The sequence below is a fragment of the Biomphalaria glabrata genome, chromosome 4 (genome assembly GCF_947242115.1).
Source record: "Biomphalaria glabrata chromosome 4, xgBioGlab47.1, whole genome shotgun sequence".
Classification (NCBI taxonomy): Eukaryota; Metazoa; Mollusca; class Gastropoda; family Planorbidae; genus Biomphalaria; species Biomphalaria glabrata.
Genome location: NC_074714.1, coordinates 28,314,137 through 28,336,306, shown reverse-complemented (window position 1 = coordinate 28,336,306; position 22,170 = coordinate 28,314,137). Strand labels below are relative to the sequence as shown.

The 22,170-nt window shown below is 35.8% G+C and overlaps 1 protein-coding gene across 2 annotated transcripts in view; it reads right to left on the bottom strand.

The window, feature by feature from the left end:
• Positions 1–22,170, bottom strand: part of LOC106059534 (ubiquitin-conjugating enzyme E2 N-like) — a 54,174-nt gene that overhangs the window by 13,658 nt on the left and 18,346 nt on the right. For both annotated transcript variants that reach the window (XM_056026852.1, XM_056026851.1), the window contains exon 2: positions 9,569–9,670. In XM_056026852.1, coding sequence (XP_055882827.1) covers positions 9,569–9,655 — 87 coding nt within the window. In that variant the 5' untranslated portion in view covers positions 9,656–9,670. The remainder of the gene's footprint in view (positions 1–9,568; positions 9,671–22,170) is intronic.

Sequence of the window (22,170 nt, the reverse complement as noted above, 5' to 3'; positions counted from 1 at the left end):
TGATGTTAGGCCTTCGATTGCATAATTCTGCCTCCGTGGGGTTAAATATGGAGTCGAACGCAGGGTTCGTGGGGTTAGATTTTAGCTTGACTATATACTGCATTGCAAGCTTTTTCAGTAGTAGTTGGAGATCACTTTATTGCTCTCCAGGTACCAGACCAGCCTACTGTTAATCATTCTTTCCATGGTTTTGCAGATGCAGCTTGTTAGTGCTATTGGTCGATAGTTAGCTGGGTCAGAGCCGTCTCTTCCCGGTTTAGGTATCGGTATAACTGTGGCTTTTCTCCAGCTGTATCAAACCATCGTTTGCTTGTCCGTTTTGGATTTGCGGAGGTTAGGGGTACAACTTTCCTGGCTATACTAAGTAGCTTGCTAGCAAAGGTATCAGCTGGGTTCTGTTCATCGAGGATATTTTCTGTGATATCCTCGGAGCATCTTTTTTGGAATTGTTCCCAATCGGCCTTGTTCAGTTTCCACCCCTGAGGTCATCCCAATGAGGCGAGATTGTTAGTAATGATGTGAGATTGTGAAGTGATTGGGAAGTGATCACTTCCCCGTAGATCATTGCTAATTGACCATTTAAAGTCGTCCAGAAGTCCGGGGATGCATAAGGTGAGGTCAATGCACAGATCCAGTTCATGGGTGCAAAGTAGGTCGGTGATGCATCATTAAGTATGCATAAATCATGTTGGAGAAAAGATATCCTCCAGCATACGACCTCTTGTGTCAGTATTGTTGGATCCCCACATAGTGTTATGGGCATTGAAATCCCCAAGGATTATATAGGGCCGAGGGAGTTGTTTCAATATGTCCTCCGTGTCTGTTGGGTTTAATGGAGTGCCTGGTGGTAGATACAGGCTGCAGCAAGTGATAACCTTGTGTAGGGTTATCCTAGCTGCTATGGCCTGTAGTGTAGTCTGTAGTTCTACCCTCTCATGGGGGATGTTGTCCTTCACAAGGATACAGACTCCACCTGATGCTCTTTCTGCATCCTCAACATTCCTGCAGTAATCACTGTAGCTTCTGAAACTGATGCTATCCTTCAGAAATGTTTCCAGTAAGCAGACAGCTACAGGAATCTCAGAGTCCATCAGTAGCTGCATTTCCTTGTAATTGTTCCACTGTACAATTCTGGAATCCATGGCTTATTCTAAATGACCTACTTGGAGCTATTTGGCCTTGGGAGGCCCCCGGAGGGGTTTCCCTTTATTCCAGTGGCCTTGATATTTTTATTCTTGGGTATGGATGGAGAGGAGGACAACCCCCTTTTGGGGGAAGTCTTTCTCTCTGGAGAGGAGAGATCTCTCTATTTCCTCCTCTCTCACCTCGGGCATCCTCTCCGCTTTGATTTCTCCCCTTAGGGAGTTGGTCAACCTCTAATTCAGTAGAGGTTGGGGTGTCTGGCAGGGTTCTCTGAGGAGAACCTGTGTCAGACATAATGTCTCAGGGTTCTTCCGGAGTGTTGGTTTTGACATGCTGCTCAGTCTCCATGCTCTCATCAGCGAGCACAGAGAACCTGTTCTTTAGCATGACAACAGGGCTTTCTTGTTTCTTCAGAGGTGTGTTCTTTGGGGTTGTTTTCTTCTGAGTTGGAGGAGGAGGAGGAGGAGGGGGTGGTGGGGTCAATGTGTCCGTCTGTAGGGCCAGTACAGCCGATTTCGCCTGGCTAAAGGTACATCCGTTTCTTGCCTTGTACTCCTGCACGGCAACCTCCTGTTTCCACACAGGGCAGTCCTTGGAGTAGGCTGAGTGGCCAGCTTGACAGTTTGGGCATTTGAACTGGGCTGTGGAGCCCTTGTCCTCATGACCCTCTCCAGCACATCTGGCACACACAGTGTTCCTCTTGCAGACTGCCGCGCCGTGTCCATAACCCTGGCACTTGAAGCACCTCATGGGGTTAGGTATGTAGGACCTCACTGTAACTCGTAGGTATCCTGCCTTTACATACTCTGGCGGTGTCCTAGTTCCGAATGTGAGGATAATAGTGGCGGTTTTGACCTCCTCACCATCCCTGCGCCTGGTAATGCGCCGGGCATGGGTGACTCCACTATTTCCTTCTCGGAACATTCCAGTAGGTCCCTAGAGCTGATTACACCTCTGCTGGTGTTCAGACTCTTGTGTGGCATGACTTCCACTTGGAGATCACAGAGTCTTCTGCATCTTAAAAGCCCATCAGAGTGTGTCTTGCCATCTACTTCTACAAGGAGTTCCATTGATTTGTGTAGCTTAGACACACTCTTGGGCTCTCCCACTACTGACTTGAGTCCCTTATAGATAAGGAAAGGGCTCAGCTTTGTCAGACTTTTCCCCTCCTCTGTGCACCTGACCACCAAAAATGATGGCCAGGTAGTACAGCTTTTTGTGGCCTCCTCCTTTTTTGCCTCAATGCGGCGTCTCTTGCCCAGACTTAAATCTGGGGCAAGTAGTTTGTTGGGGGTTTTTTTTGTCCATGTATATTCTTGTTAATTTGGCACCTGTGCTCCCCACCCGCCATCGAGCTCTCCCACTACTGACTGAGTCCCTTATAGATAAGAAAAGGGCTCAACTTTGTCAGGCTTTTCCCCTCCTCTGTGCACCTGACCACCAGAAATGATAGCACAGCTTTTTGAGACCTCCTCTTTTTTATCATCAATTCGACGTTTCTTGCCCAGACATAGGTCTGGGGCAAGTAGTTTTGTGTGTGTTTTTTTGTCCATGTACGTAAGTAATAATTTGGCACCTGTCCTCCCCACCCGCCATCGAGTCCAACAAGGGGACGGGCCATTCGGATGTCCAGAATGAGCCCGCCAGGGCTACACAGGTGCTATACTCAGTCAGCTCCCTGATTGACCCTCCAGCCACCGCATGACCAGCCGGTTGACCCAGAGCAGGCCATCTGGGCCTCAGGTCTAGGGGAACTTGGAGCCAAAATATTGTGTTGTGGTGGTTTATCCTCAGATAGCCACCACTCAAACACCAGGATCTCTTTATCCCCCCTTACCCGTTGCAGTCCACGGCAAACGGACTGGTCTAGGACATAGCGAGATTTTAAAGATAAGGAGACAGAGTGATGATCAATTGAGGCAGACACAATGGTAGAAAAGAAGTAGGGCACTTTTGAGCTCCCAAAGTGTTAAGGAAAGAGGAGCGCAGTTTAACGTCATGTCTCGGGACGCCGGTTGAATAAGGAAAGGAGTATTAAAGCCAAGAAGTGATAGACATGGTGATAAGAAAAAAGCAAGTTCACTTTAGGCTCCAAGAGTGCTGAAAAAAAGAAAGCATAAATTAACATCATAAAAACAATAATTTCAAAAGGACTAAATTACCTGTGCATGTGCAATACAGATGAATTTGTACTGATATTCTTATGTGATGCTTGAAAATGTGATTTTAAAAAATGTTATTTTGGAAACATCAGCATTAGTCAGATAAACTCTTTTTCTCCAGAATTATTTTCCACATTTGGAAGGAAATAATGATTTCATTTTTTCGGAGTGTGATATAATGCTTTATGTTACATAGCTTTTTTGTTTGTTACTAGAAAATGTTTATATTTGGTATTAGAATAAAAGGAGACTACAGGACCCTTAATATAAAAACACTTGAATGTTTATAAAAGCAAAAATTATGTCAATATTAATTTTTTAAAAATTAAAAAGGAAAACTTCTTGACTGCAGAAAATTCTCCAGGATCTAGATCTAGACAAGATCTGTGTAAAATTGTATGATCTAAACTTTAAAAAAAAAAAAAAAAAATTTTATCATATGTATCCTTATCACAAAATGTTTTTAATTTGTAACACTTTTAAAACTCATAAAATGGAAATCATGAGCTAATTATCCATGTCACTACCATAGAACAAGAAAATAAAAAAAAACAACTTAAAAAACAAAGAAAAAAAAAGCTTATATTAAGCATAGTTTGGATCAGTCATGTAATTAAATTTGTATTAGATCTAGACTAACAATAAAAATGCATTTATAAAAATTTAAAAAAAAGAGGTGAATGACCTGAATTCAAACTCAGGGCTCAAGCCTTCTCAAGCCAACATGGTAACCACTCAGCTAGTGGGGAGCCTATGAACATGGAAGATTGTATAGTTATCTATTGCTTCTATCCATTCATCCAGCCCAGTGATGCTACAGCCCATAGAGAGCCCTGGCCTGCTTTAGCACATCTCTTCATTCTGATTTATCCTGTGTTTTAATTCTCCATGCCCGAAATTTCAGCTGTTGTAGATCAAGCCACCATACTAGGGGTCTACCTTTGGTGCACCTGCCTTTAGGTTTTTGCAAGTGAACAATATTTGCTCCTCTGTTCTTTGGCACTCTATCGAGGTGACCTGCCCAACGTAATCTGTTACCTTTTATTTCCATCAATATGGAGGGGTCTTCATATAGCTGGTATATTTCTTGGTTGGTCCAAATCCTCCATCCAGTTTCCTCATGTAAGGCACCATAAATTTTTCTGAGGATTTTTCTTTCCCAAGTGTTAAGAAGATTTTCTGTGGTTTTTGTTAGCATCCAGGCTTCACTTATTACAGGTCTGATGATAGTTTTGTAAAAGGTTTTCTTTGTCTTAGATATAAGTTTGCATTTAAGTATGTGTTTTTTGTTATAGAAAGCTCTGTTGCCTGTCGTTCCTTTACTTCTGACATTAAGTCATTGTTGGAATGTATTAAGCTTCTTAAATATTTAAAAGTTTCTACATTTTCAAACTTGTTTTTATTGAACTAAAGAAAATAACTCACCGATTCTCAGATTGCTGTATCTCTTAGACTGCAGATCCAACTATGATCAATCAATATCCCCAATAAAAAGAAATAATGTCACAATCTTTAAATCAAATTTACTTATCCCGATTCACTAACACAAAACTAACTCACAAATAAACTCTAAACTCTGCATTCTATCCAGAAGAAATTAATTGTAAATAAAATAAATGAGCAATGGACGAGCTCTCATCCAAATCACAAGAAAGATGACGTTTACTATAAGCTATCCCGACAAGATCAATGTCTAATCTTTCGACTCGGACCTGACACAACAGAATGCGACAACACATGTACCGGAAGCTCAAAATTGGAACCAGTGAAATCTGCCCATGTGGAGTATCACCAGAGAATGCTGACCATGTCCTCCAAAACTGCTCTCTTAACCAAGAGGTAAAGGGAGACACTGGTCCCTTAACACCCCAATAGAAAGAAAACTATATGGAGAGCTCCCTAATTTGGAAACTACTGCGCAGTTAGTTCATCTCATGTATTGGTCTAGTCATCTGAACACTCCAACATAACAATGAGAACAAAGAAGAAACTAACACAAAAAAAACAATCCTCAATCCTCAGTCAAGAAATCCAAAAATCATAACTCAGTTTCTTAACACATTTACACACTAGTCAAGGTCATATACGCCCAACAGCATAAACAAAAATCAACCCACTTTGCTTGTGGAAAAAAAAAGGTTAGTCAGGGAGGAACATGGTTACAACAATATTGTTCTTCTGCCTATTTTTCTCTTGTCATTATAACATACTTGGTTTTGTTGTCAAGTCCTGCTGGTCGAGATGTGTGAAAGCTTTAGAAATATATCAGAGGTGTCTTTACCTAATAAGGCAATGTCATTTGCATATAATATGCAAGATATTGTAGAGGTTGACTGTATATTGTTCCTGTTGGTTGGGGGTCATATGTGTTCTAAAGTATCAAACAAGACAAGAACAGATTGGTACAAAAACTCATTCATACCTTACTCGGTCTGACTATATCAACGCCACTCGTTGATCAGGAAACGTGAAAAGGACCAAGATGCCTGTGTGTAGTCACTGAATGAACTCTTTACATTGTGTCTGATCTATTTATGTGCATGTTTCTGTTGTGTTATCTTTTTAAGAGAAAAGAGTCCTTGTAATAACAACAAATTTCCTTAAGGATCAATAAAGCAGTCTTAATCTTAGTAAGTAACTGTTCCCCTTGTATTTATTTGTATACGCCTTATTATTTTTCAAGAGACAGATTGAACAGTAAGTCTCCCTGTCTTAGTCCTTGTTTAACCCTAAATTCCAGTGAATGTATTATGTATTAGGACTTTACTTTTTGAGCTGTTTAATGTCATAAGTTTGTTGGGTAATCCAAAATCCAGTAGTGTTTGGTATAAATATTTCCTTTTGATGCTGTCATAAGCCATTTTATAGTCTATGTAGAGTTGGTGTACTGGTATACTGTATTCATAGCATTTTTCAAGTATACATTTTAGGTGAAAATGTGATCGGTTGTGGATCTATTAGGTTTGAAACCACATTGGTAGTCACCTAGGATTTCTTCTGCATACTTTCCAAGTCTCTTAGTAATAAGCTTAGTTACATTCAAGAGAGAGATTCCTCTGTAATTACAACACTTAAGTTTGGATCCTTTTTTGCGTATTCCTTCAACGCACCATTAACTCTTTCACTGCGAATTATTTTGATAGAAAAAATGTAGTTTTTCGGGATGAACACAAATTTTCAAAGAGGGTAGAGTTACTAAAACAAACATAATTTTATTAAATAATCTAGCATTTTTTATTTTATTTTAAAGGAAAATGAATGGGCTACAAAAGTATAATATATAAAATAAATTATTCAAAAAAAAATTTAAAAATTTTAATTAATTTTAAACTGAGCACGGAAAGAGAAAATATTTAGAAAATTCATAAAAAAATCGATATACTGAAAGATTTAACCTTTTAATTAAACATTTAATTCATAAATATTGAAAAATCACAAAACTTAACACATTTAATCACTTCAAATTTCATAAAAGATGAACAAATGCACTAAGAAATTGTATTATTTACATTGTTCGGGTCCCGGGAAATAAACTAAAAAATAGGAACTATTAACATAATGTTGTTTTTTTAACGTGTTGGTACTGCATCAAATTTACTTCCAAAACAATGAACAATCACTCCCACATCTGGAAAATAAAACAAGGTTACAAATACAGTTTGTGTGGAAACTCAAAATCAGACCCCGAAGTGGTCCACCCAGGCAGGCTTCAATATTTTCAAAAAGAACATCCGAATGAAATTATATCAACGACAAATGACAGATAAGAATGGAGAAAGTAGGTTGACAGAACTTGTGTAGTGCCCCAACTGTCCAGCAGATCAAAGAATAGGTGAAAGTGAAAGTAAAGTTAGATGTGAACCTGGCCTAACTATTTCCCCTTTCAGACCTTGTGGTCTATAGGGCAGATGATGTAAAGTTCATCTGTTTTTGTGGCCTACGGTTAAAGAGGGTGTCATGTAGCCAGCACAACAACCAATCGCCTTTACTTTTCACAACAAATGTCAGGTACCCAGAGGCGCCCAAAGATTCCAAAGTTGAAAATCCCAGTCTTCACCAGGATTTGAACCCGGGAACCCCAGTTTAAAGTCAAGCGCTTTACCACTCAGCCACAGCGCCTCCCTTGGCCTAACTGATGTCTTATAATAGATCTACTTGTTTTGAAAAGGTTCAATCTCTTATTTGAAGAAAAAAAAAAAGAACAAGAAAATGCAGTTTACAAGATTACTATTCCTTTTAAATTATGTCTAATTTATAATGCATACTAAATAGATTTTTTCTCTTTAATAAAATAGTAAACATTTGTTCTTGTGTAACTATAGTAAACATTTGTTCTTGTGTAACTATAGTACTATAAAGAGTATAACAGAACTTACATAAATTAACAATACAAATATAAAAACAAAAATTTTTGACAAAAAATCTACAACCATTTGCATAAATTTGTTATAAATATGGAAAACAGTCGTCCCCCCCTAATAAAGAGCCTCAAGTGTTTGAGTGTTTAATAGTTAATAGTTGTAAAAGTGGTGTAATTTTATGAAAAAAACTTCTTGCATAAGTGATTTAAAAAATTAGATTTTTCGTTTTCAGAAAAGAAAAAAGTAGCCGTTGTATCAGAACTTTGAATGGTCTAAAATATTGTGATTTCGGATTTTCACTATCTTTTCTAGTTTACGAGATCTAAACGGGACGGACGGACAGACATTTCACACAAAACTAATATCGTCTTTTCCCCCTTTTGGGGGCCGCTAAAAACGAGAGAAATAAAAAGTTAAACATAAAAAAGATAGTGAAATAAATATTATAAACACAGTTACTCGCTGAGAGTAACACCGGGCTGAAAGAGTTAAGATATCGTTGTGCTTTTTTGCTATCCAGTCTGTGGCCACTTATAAATGCTTTTTTTTTTATTTCAGGTTTTATTTTTGCAATGACCAAAGATTTATTGTTAGGGTAGATACTAATACTCTTGGTACTGGTACACATGTTTTCACAGAATTCAATGTAATTGGTCAATGCATTGGTCACCCATTCTTCCAGCTCTGAAGTGTTCTCTTAAAATAAATTCCAGTTGGTGTAGTCTAGACATCCTGGTAGTTTATATTTTCTTTGAATCCACTTTAAGTTATTTTCAGTAGTTTAGAAACAGATACACTATACTGTTTTGTGGTTCGATGATCCTAAAAATTGCTGTTCACGAGATGTGAATGCCCTTCTGATGTTACTGTAACAGTTCTTTTCTCTCTAGGGCATGAGATGTGATGATAGAAAGTGGATAAGTTTTCCTTCAAGGTGCATTTATAAAAATAAGCCAGTATAACCACTGGTGCTTTCAGTGACCTCGTCTGTAACTGATCCATTAAGTAAGTGATGAATTTCATTTTGGCTGTAGGCAGAACATAAACCACAAAACAACAAAGTCTTGTAGCAAAAAAAAAAAAATTTCAATGAGAGAGCCTGTAGTTCTAGATCAGGAAAGCATATTCTTTTTTTAATTGAGTAGTTGTGTACTTGATGTTGAAGTACACATATAGCCCTCACCTTTCTTTTTCTTAGACTCAGCATTTTGTCAGATCTAAATCAAGAGAAACCTTCAATAGCAGTCAGATTATCATTGTCATCCTCCTCTAACCATGTCTCAGGGAAAGCCATTAACAAAATTTCTCTAAAAATGTGGTAGTAGCATACATTGGCACATCTTTCATCTACTTTGTTTCTTACTGAGCAGACATTAGCTAAAACAATCGCAGGTAGTGGTGGGCAAAAATCTCCTTTTTAGCCTTTGCTTTATTTCTCCTTTCTTTCCTCTTTTCCTTGTATTAACAGAGGAAGGTTACAGACAATTTATATGCACATAACAAGGTGGAAGACACTTCTTCTCTGAACTAAGTTTGATAAATTGGTCTTGACTATAATAAATAGATCTAGGTCTAGATCGGCCGCCACCTCAGGTCATCATTTTCTTGTTTTATTTCTGTTAGAAAATCTAAAGTTGAACAAATCTAAATCTAGTAATACATGTTAAGTATAAACTCATTGTGGAGCCCACATTGAAAGAAAGAAATCTTCGGCTACACAACTAATAACAAATAAAAATCCAAAATACATTCATCAACAATAAAAGAATTCAACTTGAAAGCACAAATTGCATGCCACTACAGTGCAGTGAGTGGTTTTTGGTAACTATATAAGATTAATAATTTTTACTTGTATTTAGATTATGGGACCACTAAACCAAAAAAAATTATATTCCAACAAACCTGAGATGGACCTGCAACAACTACATGAAAATATCTGGCATTCTGTTCATCTGGTATAGCTGTTATTCCAGCTACTGGTTCAGCCATTAATCGTTGAGTTTCCTGCAAAGAATATGAAAGTAATCATTTGCAAAGAAGCTCAATTTACTATTTAAACAAAAGTTAAATATAAAACGATGTACATTTTAAGGTTCCATGGTTTGAATAAAAACAATGTATTTACAGCAAATTAAGTTTGAGAAAATACTGCAATACATGCCTTAGTCTCATACTGCTAGTAATAGACATTGGATTTTCCATAGTACTAAAGATAGATTCTAGTTAGTCCTCAACATTAGGGGAAATAAAAATCAAACAAGGGGAAGACAATGTGTGGCTATTGAGATGTTGAGTTTATTATTATAATTGTGTCTAGTTTTGTGAATTTACTAGTGAAATTAATTTATAATGTGTATTTGTAGTGTGTGTTCAATATTTTTGTGATTGCAAGTTGAGGAATAAATATTATTTCACAAAGAGGATTTCTGTTCTGTTTCTTCAATCTCTGGCATATGGTGGAATTTGGGTCAACAGACATAGTTCTGAAAAATAAAATGACACATTTTAACCATTTGAAATCGTGTAGAGTTGTGCATCACACTTAGAACCCTAAGGTCAGCAAAAGCGAACAAGAGCTCCCTCTCACTGGCCTGAATGAACAGTGTACGCCTTGTATGCACTATAAATAACTGTTTTAAGTATCGACTTGATCGGAGAATGCATAAGGGAGAAATGACGTTAACAATTATTTAAGTGAATTAAACACAACAAATTTAGCCATATTTGTGAACACTGAAGCATTAGTTTCCCTTGTTGCTATTAAACAAAATAATTAATTACAAGTAATTAATCGCCATAGTGGTTTCTTTTTTTTTATTAATTCATGTCTCGTCTATGTCAATGAATAATTGTGCGAAGTCTCAACTTGATCAGAGAATGGGTGTGGGACACTTTTTACTAGACAGACAGACAGAATGAGTTGATATAAGCTTTGTAAGAATGTCAATTATTAAGAGTAATAAAAAAAATTAAAACAGATAAATACCATTTATCTTATTCATAGTAAACCAGTTAAACAGACTCAGTTAAAAAGAACTCAAAATACCTATGTACTATATATAAATGAAAAACTATCATATTGATAAAATTATTTTACAAACCAAACAAATCATTAGGGTTTATTAAAAGAAATTTTTACAAATCAAATAAAAACAAAACTCAAATGTTATTTAACCTTGGTTAGGCCAATAAAATAATATGCCTCCTCTGTTTGAGGCCCCTCGAATCAGAGAAAAAATTAATAAAATAGAACAGACATAAAAAAGGCAAAATAGACCTGTGAAATTCATAACAAATGAATGTTCACATTTGATTACAATAACACATTTAGTAAAATCATTAAATTTAGTGACCCTTAAGACTTAAAAGTAAAGTAGCAATTATACATAAAACACAGAAACATAATCTTCAAATACAGAAACAAAACAAAACCTAGTAAAATACTCAAAAAGACACAAAGATAAAGGCACATTCCTAGTTTCATACTAGGACTAATTTCTAGTATTACTCTTTCTTCCCAATTGCTATTAGAGCATGAGTCAGCCAGGAAAACCAGTGACTTGGCAGAGTTTAAGTCATTGATTGACTAGGGACATGTGCAGGATGTAATCATCTTCTTTTTGTTAAGTAATGTCTGTATATTATAAGACAAGATAAGATAGTAACCATGGATTTCAGGTCTTCTAATAACATGCCACACCATGTTAGACATAGATTTGTTTTCACTTTTCTCACTTATTCTAAGGACATACAGGTGTCAAATTCTTTCAGAAGTTGGAACAGTTTACCACTGTGAAGGCTATTTTATTAGAGTGCTAGATGTGAATATGACATGAGGCTACTATCCGATTATGTTGATCAAACAATGTTCATTTAGTATACGATTTAGTGAAGATCCATATCTCTAAAATTTACTAAACACTCAAAAAAAGAAAACATTTGAAATGTAGATATGTTAAGTAGTTCAAACAATGAAGATCCTTTAACTCAAAATTACAAAACTTTAATTCAGGAACTAGGAATCAATCAAAATATAACACACAATATACAAATGAAACAGTTCAAGTTAATTATCTTTTTCCAAGATAGTAATAAAACTAAATTTAACAATAGTATTGATTCTACAACTCAAAACGCTATTTTCAATAAGATTCTGTCTACAACTTTACTCTATGAGATCCTGTCTACAACTCTAAATTATGCGACTTGTCTCTACAAGTTTCCATCTACAACTGACTATTTTCCACTGCCAAACTTTTCCTTTCCATGGAAAAGCCACGCCTATTCAACTATGACCTCACTTTGTTTCCGCCGCTGCCTTTCATGGTTGTAGCTTTTCTATTCAAAAACTTCTAGACTATAGCAGAGTTAGTTGCTAAGGATACAGCCGGGTAATATTAAAATTAGACTCAGCTAGTCTACTACGAGACAACCACATTGGTGAAGGGTTCTTACATTCCATGCGCCATGTGCTGAATAGTCCATCAATCAGAGGATGCTTAAAAAGTATGAATAAAATAAATGAGTGTGCATAAGATTAAGTGTCCAGGTTGCATTATGAAGCGGGTCTTTCCAAACCAAGTAAAAAGTCTATGTTGGAAAAATTATGATGCAGGTTAAAAAAACAAAATGGGGAATCAGGAGATCTAACAAGAGAGAGAGAAACAGAGAGAGAAGGAAAGAGAGAGCGGGCCGTGAAATTTCATTGAAACAGATACACTAATTCATAGGCTAAAAAAGTATGTTAGTTTGATCGTTTAAGTGTGGTCCGTTTATTAAAATTCAAAAAAGAAGTCGACTGGATTGGTAACATACCTTGAGAATTTTTATAACACATATAACTAAATATTTTAGGACAATCTGCCAGAAAATAGGGGACAAAATAACATGGCAATAGGAAAGAACCCAATCTTTAATTAGTCCATGGCACAGAAAGAAAACCTGAGACAATGCCAAAACGATAGAACAATTAAGTCTGTTCAGTCATCCTAGCAAGAGAAAAGCTGAAGAGGTCCTTTTGAAAGAAAAATGCCTTCAACACAAAACTTCATAGAAAAACATTAACTCATTGACTGCAGTGTTTTTTTTGTCCAAAAAAAATGCTTTTTTTCTTGAGAAAAAAAAATTCGGCAAAAACATGTCTTTTAAAAAAAAACAACTGTTGTACCTTATAAGATACATAAACTAATTTGGTATCAAATTAAAGGAAATTGAATGGAGAATAAGAATATGCATGCTTTCTGTATAATTGTAAGATAATAAAATTTTATAAAATAATGTGACAAAAAAATATTTACAAAAAAAAGTATGAAAAAATGTTTTACCTAATTTACAAGTGTTGAAAAGAACATAAATATTATAAGATACAATGTTTGATGTCATATAAGCTGTATTCAGTTCAAAAAGTATCAGTTCAAGATACAATATTTTATGAAATAGTCAGTGATATATTCTGAACATCAATGAACATGTAATGCTCATAAGATAGGCATTGTTATATAAAGCATTTATAAATATTCAAAGTTCAAACACAATGTTCTCCAAGATATTCACAGCTAAATTTCCAAAAATAAATAGTTATAGTTGAAGCACAATGTTCACCAAGATATTCACTGCTATATTTCCAAAAATAAATAGTTATAGTTGAAGCACAATGTTCACCAAGATATTCACTGCTATATTTCCAAAATAAATAGTTATAGTTAAACACAATGTTCACCAAGATATTCACTGCTATATTTCCAAAATAAATAGTTATAGTTAAACACAATGTTCACCAAGATATTCACTGCTATATTTCCAAAATAAATAGTTATAGTTAAAATACAATTTTCATAAAAAAAATTCCTTTGTTTTAGAAAAATAAGTAATAAAAAGTTAAAACAAAATGTTGAAGACTACCAAAATACTGTCATTATCTTGTTTTTACATCTCTAAAATTGAAAGACAGAAAAGAACACACAAATATATACATTCATGATGCAATACAAATTATTCAAATTATGGCCTGAGTATGCCAAATTTTGAAACAATCCCTAGGCTGGTCAGGATTATCCATACACATAAAATATGTTCGAACAGGCTTAGACTTGCTGCAAACTTTGCAGCGTCTCTGTTTATCAACAAACTCAATTATATGCCTTCCTCCTGAAAGTCTGGCTAGTGGATTGATTCGAGGACGACCCATGTTTCTCATTGTCTTCTCTTTTTCTTCTGGGGGCATTATTGTGGAAGCTTCAGCACTAAGTAAATCTACCAGCTGAATCTTGAATTGTTTCAAGCTCAGACGTTTTCATATGATCTGATTACTAAGATTATATAAAATATGGGCATTAGAACAGGCAATTTCCATAATCCAGATGGGGGTAGTGCTGTGTGTTTTTAGACTACGCAAATCGCCCCAGGCCAGCACTAGATGAGCGGTCAACCGTGACAAGTGACAGTACACGCCTGTTCGGCAAGGACCTGTTGTAAATATTACGCACGCAAGTCACAGCGAATGTAATCAACCAAAGTGGTCAAGCAACATTCCATCCAGTTCAAGAAGGCCTGTATGGACCCTATATAAGTGCGAATGTGTCAAAATTAAGTCACTTCACATTACCTCGCAATGTGACCAGTACGAGGCAAAGTCAGAACCAGCACGGTGTGTGAAGTCAGTCTGGAACAGAGGCAGGGTTTTTGTACAGTCAGTGTTTATGTTTTTGCGAATTGTACAGTTTGGCTGTGACGTATTTGAAATTAAACTGTTACTGTTACTTTGGAGCTCAGGTTCTTTAAGTTCGTTGTGTCGTGTGAAGCAGTTTGCAGAGCCTGGATAGTGAGAAACGTCACAATACTATAAAGGCTTAGAAGGGTTGAACAGCTTATACTGCCATCTTCCTTTGAGTCCAACTATCATCTCATCAATGGAGAATTGTTGATATGGGGTAAAGGCTATGTTAAATTTTTCTAACACTTTGTTGATAAAAGGCTCAACTTTGTCTTTACCATCTTCATTGGCTTCACCACAGTGTAGCATAGTGGAAAACAAAATTAGAAATCTATCTCTGTTGAACAATTCACCAAAGAATGGTGTATAAAAAAATTAATAGTAGGAAAAAAAATCATTTAGTGCAGCTCGTTTGTTGATACACATTGCAAATATAGCAGCAACAAATTTATACTTTATTATTTATCATACTGGTACTTACAAACTAGATGCCAGTCATGGTACCGGTACCTTGATTTTCCTCTCAAGGGAGTATTTTGCATAATTTTCTTTTCTGCATAACTGTTGATAACTTCATCATCAAATAATAATGAAAAACAGTCAAGAAATGAAGATTTGTTGATTAGGCTAGTATTTATGCCTGGTTCTTTAGCAGGTTGCTTGCAGATTCTCCTGTAGTAGCTTCTAACCATTCATCATCAGTAACACTAGTAACTGCAGATCTAGATTAATATCTCTCATTATTTTCAGTTGAATCAATAGGATCAACAGATCTTTTTTTCTTTGACTTAGGTTTAGACCTACCACCAGTGCAAGACTGCACAAGGGATAAAAGCTTAGATCTGACCCTAGGACTTTCATCCCAACTAGAAGTACTAGAATCACTATCTTCCCCCATTATTTGTACTATTATTGTAATAGAATTCATCTGATAATTGATCTCCATTATCACTACTTTCCATAAGTGACAAATTACAGAACATTTGTAAAGCGTTTTAGGTTGTTTACGAATGCCACTGGGACCTGGTGTAGCCATGGAAACATGATAACAAATAAACAACAGTGAAAAAAAAAAGGCTAAACAAAGTATAACATGTGAAAATCTATTTGTAAACAAAGCTTCGATAACTCTTTTATAAAGAAAAATGGTAAAGTAAATAGTAAATTAAAAATTTGGCTTAAAAATGTAGCAAAAGAAAGGTAGGGCAAAACATCTTTCACAGAGACGTCCCGTGCTTTTTGGGGTAGACAGACCGTCTTTGGGAGAAAGACCCCGCAGTCAATGAGCTTTAAAAAAAAAAATTTTAAGTCAATACCTTCATAATTAAACTTAAAATATAATAAAAATTATTTTTTTTTTAAATAATTTTTAAAATATTAGATTTGATTCAGGTATCAAATCTGTGACACCCTCATCTGTTTAAACATATGATTTTTCTAATTCGGCCAGTGGGCAAGGGATACTTGTGTGATTATTTATTGGTACACAACACACACAAAATGGACAAGCCTCTCTCATGATATCCTGCTAAGAACAGCAGCTGACCCAAAAAAAGTAGAAAGGATTTGATTATGCAAACTGTCAGAGCAACCCTATGACGAAAGTCAAGGGTAGATGATGATGACTGTTATTGATATTGTACTTTAGAATTAGGCTATTATGGATTCTAAAACATATCTATCATAGTCTAGATCTAGATTTATTACTGTATCTAGACATCTACTTTCTAATAGCTCCATCAGCTATTCATTAAAATCAAAAAAACTAATAGAATATAGCTAGATTTAGCACTAACCTCTGGAATAATTTTAACGCTTAAAACCATACAGGCCTAAACAACAAGCACATTTAAGATACATTAAAATTATATATAGCTCTAGATCTACATAATCAAGTAAAAAGAATCTGCAGGCAAGATAAATGAGATTGGCTTGAAGAGCCAGGTGGTTGGACTCTAGATTGTATTGTTTGAGACCTCACTGCAGAAATAGTGGATAACACACATTCATGAACAGGACACAAAGATAGGTAGAACACTTCAAGGAGATCCTCCAACCAAAAGCTTCCAGACCTGACCTGGTTTAAACAGTGAATGTAACGTGTCACAAAGAAACATTTATAAAAGTTTAGCTTGCTTTAAAGAATTTAGAAATTACTGGTCATTCACTTATCAGAGATTAAGAAGTATTATTTTTTAAAATTTCTGCAAATAAAGCAAGTTCTATTTTCAGTTTGACGGGCAGACTGGGCTCATTAACCTTGGTCGGCTGCATGTCTAGGTGATGGAAACTCCAAAATAAAAATACAGCCATTTGACATCCATAGCCATCTCAGACTACTGAGCAGAGCCACTGAGGTTGACAAGGGGTCTAAAAAGTGGTTTTGGTCTGCCCAATCCACATTCCACTATTAAAAATACCTAGCGCAGGTTAAATGACTTACAGCGTTTCACAAAACATACTAAAATGAGACCCTTGCTGGACAACATGGTTTAGTTAAAAATTCTAAGCTATTTAGCTCAATATTTTTTGTTTATTCCTTTTGAATCTTGCAATACTATATTCTGATTAAATAAACTGAAATTTAATATTAATAATAATGGCAATGACTTCGATTCCTAAGATGAAGGATGAGTGCAATGTTTCACGAGTATGCAAATCCAGTTGTAACCTGCATATTCATCCACAACTAATGTAGACAAAGCAGTTGTCCTAGATCTAATGGTACTGGGTTGTAGACTCTAGATTTATATTATAGTCTAATATAGATCTACCAGATCTACCAGTAACTATCACTTTTTACTGGTACTATTAAGTATATTAACTATTAGACATATTATTCAGTTTCTATCTTGAGACTTATATATTAATGAAGTAAATGCCTTGGAAATGCTAAAAAGTGTTACTTTGGCAGCAGGGAAGCGATATGCAATCAGTGCTTTAAAAGGAGTCTTTTTCAAAGAGTATGCAAATCACAATCTTCAACCGTTTCGGCAATTACTACTGTACAGCCTTTGAGTTTGAATAAATCCCATTTTCATTAACAACGTAAAGCCACCACAAATGGAGGAGCTGGAATACTTATCGAATGGCCAGATGGAGGAAAACTATAAAAATCCTTTGCAACTGGAGAGCTCTCTGACAGTCACAGAGCAGAAAGGGAAGCACTAGCACTATCTGCTACCATGCTAGCAAATCATCCAAGTTCCCCTCACAGTCAGATTGTCTTTCTAACAGACGCAAAAACAACCCTCCAAAGCCTGCAAAACTCTGATTCCCCTTATATTAAAAACCTCAGAACAGCACTCACAAAGCTCAACCACAACAGCAAAAAAACTGTCATTCAATGGATACCAGCTCACATACAACTAGCAGGAAATGAGAAGGCTGACTCACTCGCCAAGAGTGGGAGAACAAACTCACAAGTAAACTCTGCTCTCTATCCAGAAGAAATGAAGAAATTAATTGTAGATAAAATAAATGAGAAATGGATGAGCTCCCATCCAAATCACAAGAAAGATGATGCTTACTATAAGCTATCCCGACAAGACCAACGTCTAATCTTTCGACTCAGGACCGGACACAACAGAATGCGACAACACATGTTCCGGAAGCTCAAAATTGGAACCAGTGAAATCTGCCCATGTGGAGTATCACCAGAAAATGCCGACCACGTCCTCCAAAACTGCTCTCTCTACCAAGAGGCCCGTATAAGACATTGGCCCCAAATCACCCCAATAGAAAGAAAACTATATGGAGAGCTCCCTGATTTGGAAACCACTGCGCAGTTCATCTCATGTATTGGTCTAGTCATCTGAACACTCCAACATAACAATGAGAACGATGAAGAAGAAGAAGAAGATTAACAACGTGCAATAGAAAGCCCTAGTGGACACTGGGAGCTGTGAAAGCTATATTTCACTGCACAAATGGCCGATATGTCCCTCAGGCAACAGAATCTTTATGGCTTCCACCCACCTATCTTGAATCATGCAAGGACATATCTATGCAAATATACTAGACAATTTATGCTCCGACATTATTCTCAGACTTGACTTTGTAAGTTTGAACCAAAATCTATTTATTCCTTTTGATGGTCAGAAACCATCCTTATGTCTGAGTACTCTCCAGCCAGCTATGGTAGATGCTCCTAACCTAACCTTTTTAGTAATGTGTCACCAAACTGTACCCCCAGTGGCTACAAAATCTTGCAGACACTATTGCAGATAGAAAGTTTATAGAGAATGAAATTAAACAACTAATAATGGATGACATTATTGAACCATCTCCATATGGCATTACGAATGGATTTGCCTTATTTTCAGCTTACGATTGACAAAATAATCAAAGACGAATGACTCTCTGATACATTTGCTTATGAGGATAACTTAAGCCTGAGAGATTTTGCGCTCAAAGGGAATTACCCATACCAATAAACATGCGTGAACAGAAACAGAAATGAGTAGTGGGTCTTCTGTCTTACTATTCACAGTGGATACTTAATTTCTCAATAAAAAAAAGCCTGTTAGCAAGAAATCAACTATCTCTGAAGAAGTGAAAAGAACATTTGAAAGTTTGAAAAATGAGCTTGAAAAAGCCAATGTTTATATTATTGATACGAATCGTCCTTTAATCGTTGAAACAGGTGCTTCTGATATAGCCATTGCGACTACCCTCAACCAAAATGGCCGACCCATTGCTTTCTTCTCTCGATCATTAACAAAAAGGGAAAGAAAACATTCTTTAGTTGAGAAAGAAGCATATTGCCATTGTTGAGTCATTGAGAAAATGGAAACATTTTTTAATTGGTAAATTGTTCACACAACGAAAAAATGAGAAAATTCAGAGGTAGAAACTAGAACTCTATTGTTTGTCATCTATTGGCCCCGGCAAGAAGAACATTGTAGCTGATATATATTCACCAGAAACTATCTATCTGCCCTCACTTGAATGACCTCAAAATGCTAGCTACATCAGTGATGGGAACAGACTTTGAAAAATTTTTCTAAACCTGCATTTGTGAACCACTGTGTCGCGGAGACCTAAATAAGAAGTGGAATTCTATTTAAATTAAGTAAAAATTAATCATATTTAGTATAATTTTCTTTCAATAACGTTGGAAATTAATTACACTACATGAGATTTACTGCACACACACAAAAAGTGAAGGTAAGTGCACTTTTGTTTGTACATTTAGATGAGATTAGTAACATGTAACCCTCGGTGCGCAATTATCCAAATGCTAAACGGTCAAGAGGAAACAGTCTTATTACAAATTGTAACCCTGAATGTGGAACAAATAGTTATAGAGAATAAGAATAAGAGTGGAACAGAGCTTGACATTAACTGAAACTCGTCTTCCAGGAATCAACCTACTGATTCTACTATGACTGATGAAACCACCAGAACCACTGAAGATATAGCCAGACTGTCAAAACTCAAGCAGATGAAACTACACAGATACAATCTTAAGAGTAAGGAGAACTAGGCCCAATTAAAAAGCATAAAAATTCATTAGCTTACTAGAACTCTTTAGTTGACATTCAATTTGTCAATACTAGTCTCCAAAATGACATTTGTCTATTTTACTTTACTTGTGATAATTTGATACATGTGATCTGATTCACATGTCATTTACTATTGTCATTCTACATTGTCACTTGACTTTTACAAGCTATTTGATCTTTATTATTGTTCTGTATTTATTTGCTTAATTCTTTCATTGTTAATAATACTAGTAGGCACAATTTGAACTGGAGGTGAATGTTCTGAAAATTATTTACTGTATCGGTTGTAGTTCTTATGTATACATGTGCTTGTAACTAGTACATAAGAATATGTTCACCAAATGTTAGAGATGTGTAGTCATTCACTGCTATGCGGATATAGTTTTCAATTCTATTGCATTATTAAATTCATAACAATTATATTATAATTATTATCTTCTTCTTATCTTACATATTACAGACGTTACTTCAAAAAAGAAAATAATTAATAATTAAATATATTCTACTACAGTCATTTCCGTTTAGCGAACACCTCACAATATTTGTGCCTTTATTTTGATACCCATGATGAAACTAGTCTATTGTTTTTGTTCATGCTCCATTTCTTTATAGTTCAGACACATTTGGTTTCATTTGCTCTGAAAAACAAGGGTTTTACAAGGGTTCAAAGAGCATGTGTATGACGATGCCACTTTTTTCTTCTTTTTTTTTGGACAGAAGGAGGGTATGCCTGGGGTTAAGGAGATTTTTTTAAATAAATTTAAGTATCAGCTAAACATGACCTATCTGATATGCTTCTAAATAGGCCTAAAAATACACACACACGTCATAGTCTTTGTGTAAATAGGAGGTGTTCACTAATATTCGTTTCATACTATCAATGACATTAACTAACACAATTTTAATTACCATTGACAGTTGAGCTGTTAAGACTTGTGAGACAGCGCTACAATTTTTTTTACACTATTTTATTACTATTTTGCAATATATCATTAATGCGCTACAAATGTAAAAAAAAAAGACAAAGGCAATCTAAAATAAAAGGAAAGTCCCCCTTTCAGACCTTATGCTCTATGGAGAATGTTGTAAAGGTATCTGTTTCTGTGGACCAAGATTAAATTGAGATGGGAAACTAACCAAACCCGAACCGAACGAACCAAACTCAAACCTCACTTACAACCAAACCAAACCCATACTTTAAAACAGTTAGGTACAAACCAAACCGAATGAACTGTCCTTACCTTGACCAAACTGAATCAAAGATTTCGCAATATTTTTACTAAGAAAAAAATAAAAAATTAGTTTCAGTGAATGATTTGCCAGTTATTTTTTAATCAGCTGGATCATTTTGAATCTTTTTCTTTTGATTCACCTCGAATGGTACCGTGTTAATGAAATGGGCGAGTCGAAGAAACTACAAGTAGACTCTGAATGTAGAAACTACTTGGAAAAGTGGACACATCTTTGCCTTTTATGGAGCATGAAAATAAGCCAATATTTTTTATTATTATAGACATCTGTGTGGCTGTTTTTAAAGAATGTAACTTTATACAGCATTATGAAATCAAAAACATAAACAAATATTGCAGCATTCTTAGTTTGAGCCACCTAGAAAAGATTGCTAAGAAACGCCTACAGATTAGAGGATTGAAGAAAATATTTACCAAGAAGGGACAAGAAAATGAGTCTGCGGTAAGGACTTGGCACAGAGTTGGTCACATTTTAAGTAGTGAAATGAAGCTTTGTTTTCGACTGCGAAGAATGCTTTATTTAAATGGCCATTCGGTCAAATAAGGTTTCACATCGCTGTTTTATATTTGAATTAAACATTATTATATGTACCTAATTTTGCTATTACCTAATTTCATAACATCAAACTGAACTCAAATTTTAGACCTGATTGAACCGAACCATACTCGTCATCCAACCGAACCCCGAACTTAAATCTGACCGAACCAAACTGAACCTGAACTTTAAAAGTAGGTTTCGATTCAAATCTCTACGATTAACGAGGGTGTCAACTGGCCAGCACAACGACCAACCGCCTTTACTTTTCCCTAACTAACATCAGGTACCCATTAAAGTTGGGTGGACTCAGAGGCGCCCAAAGATCCCGAAATTAAAAATCCCAGTCTTCACCAAGTACCGAACCCGGAACCCCAATTTGGAAGCCCATCGCATTACCGCTCAGCCATCGAGCCTCTAAAGTGAAAGGCTAGTAAAGCATAAAATATGCTAAAACAATTAACAAAAAGAGTGATAGGCACAACCCTGCTCTACCTCTC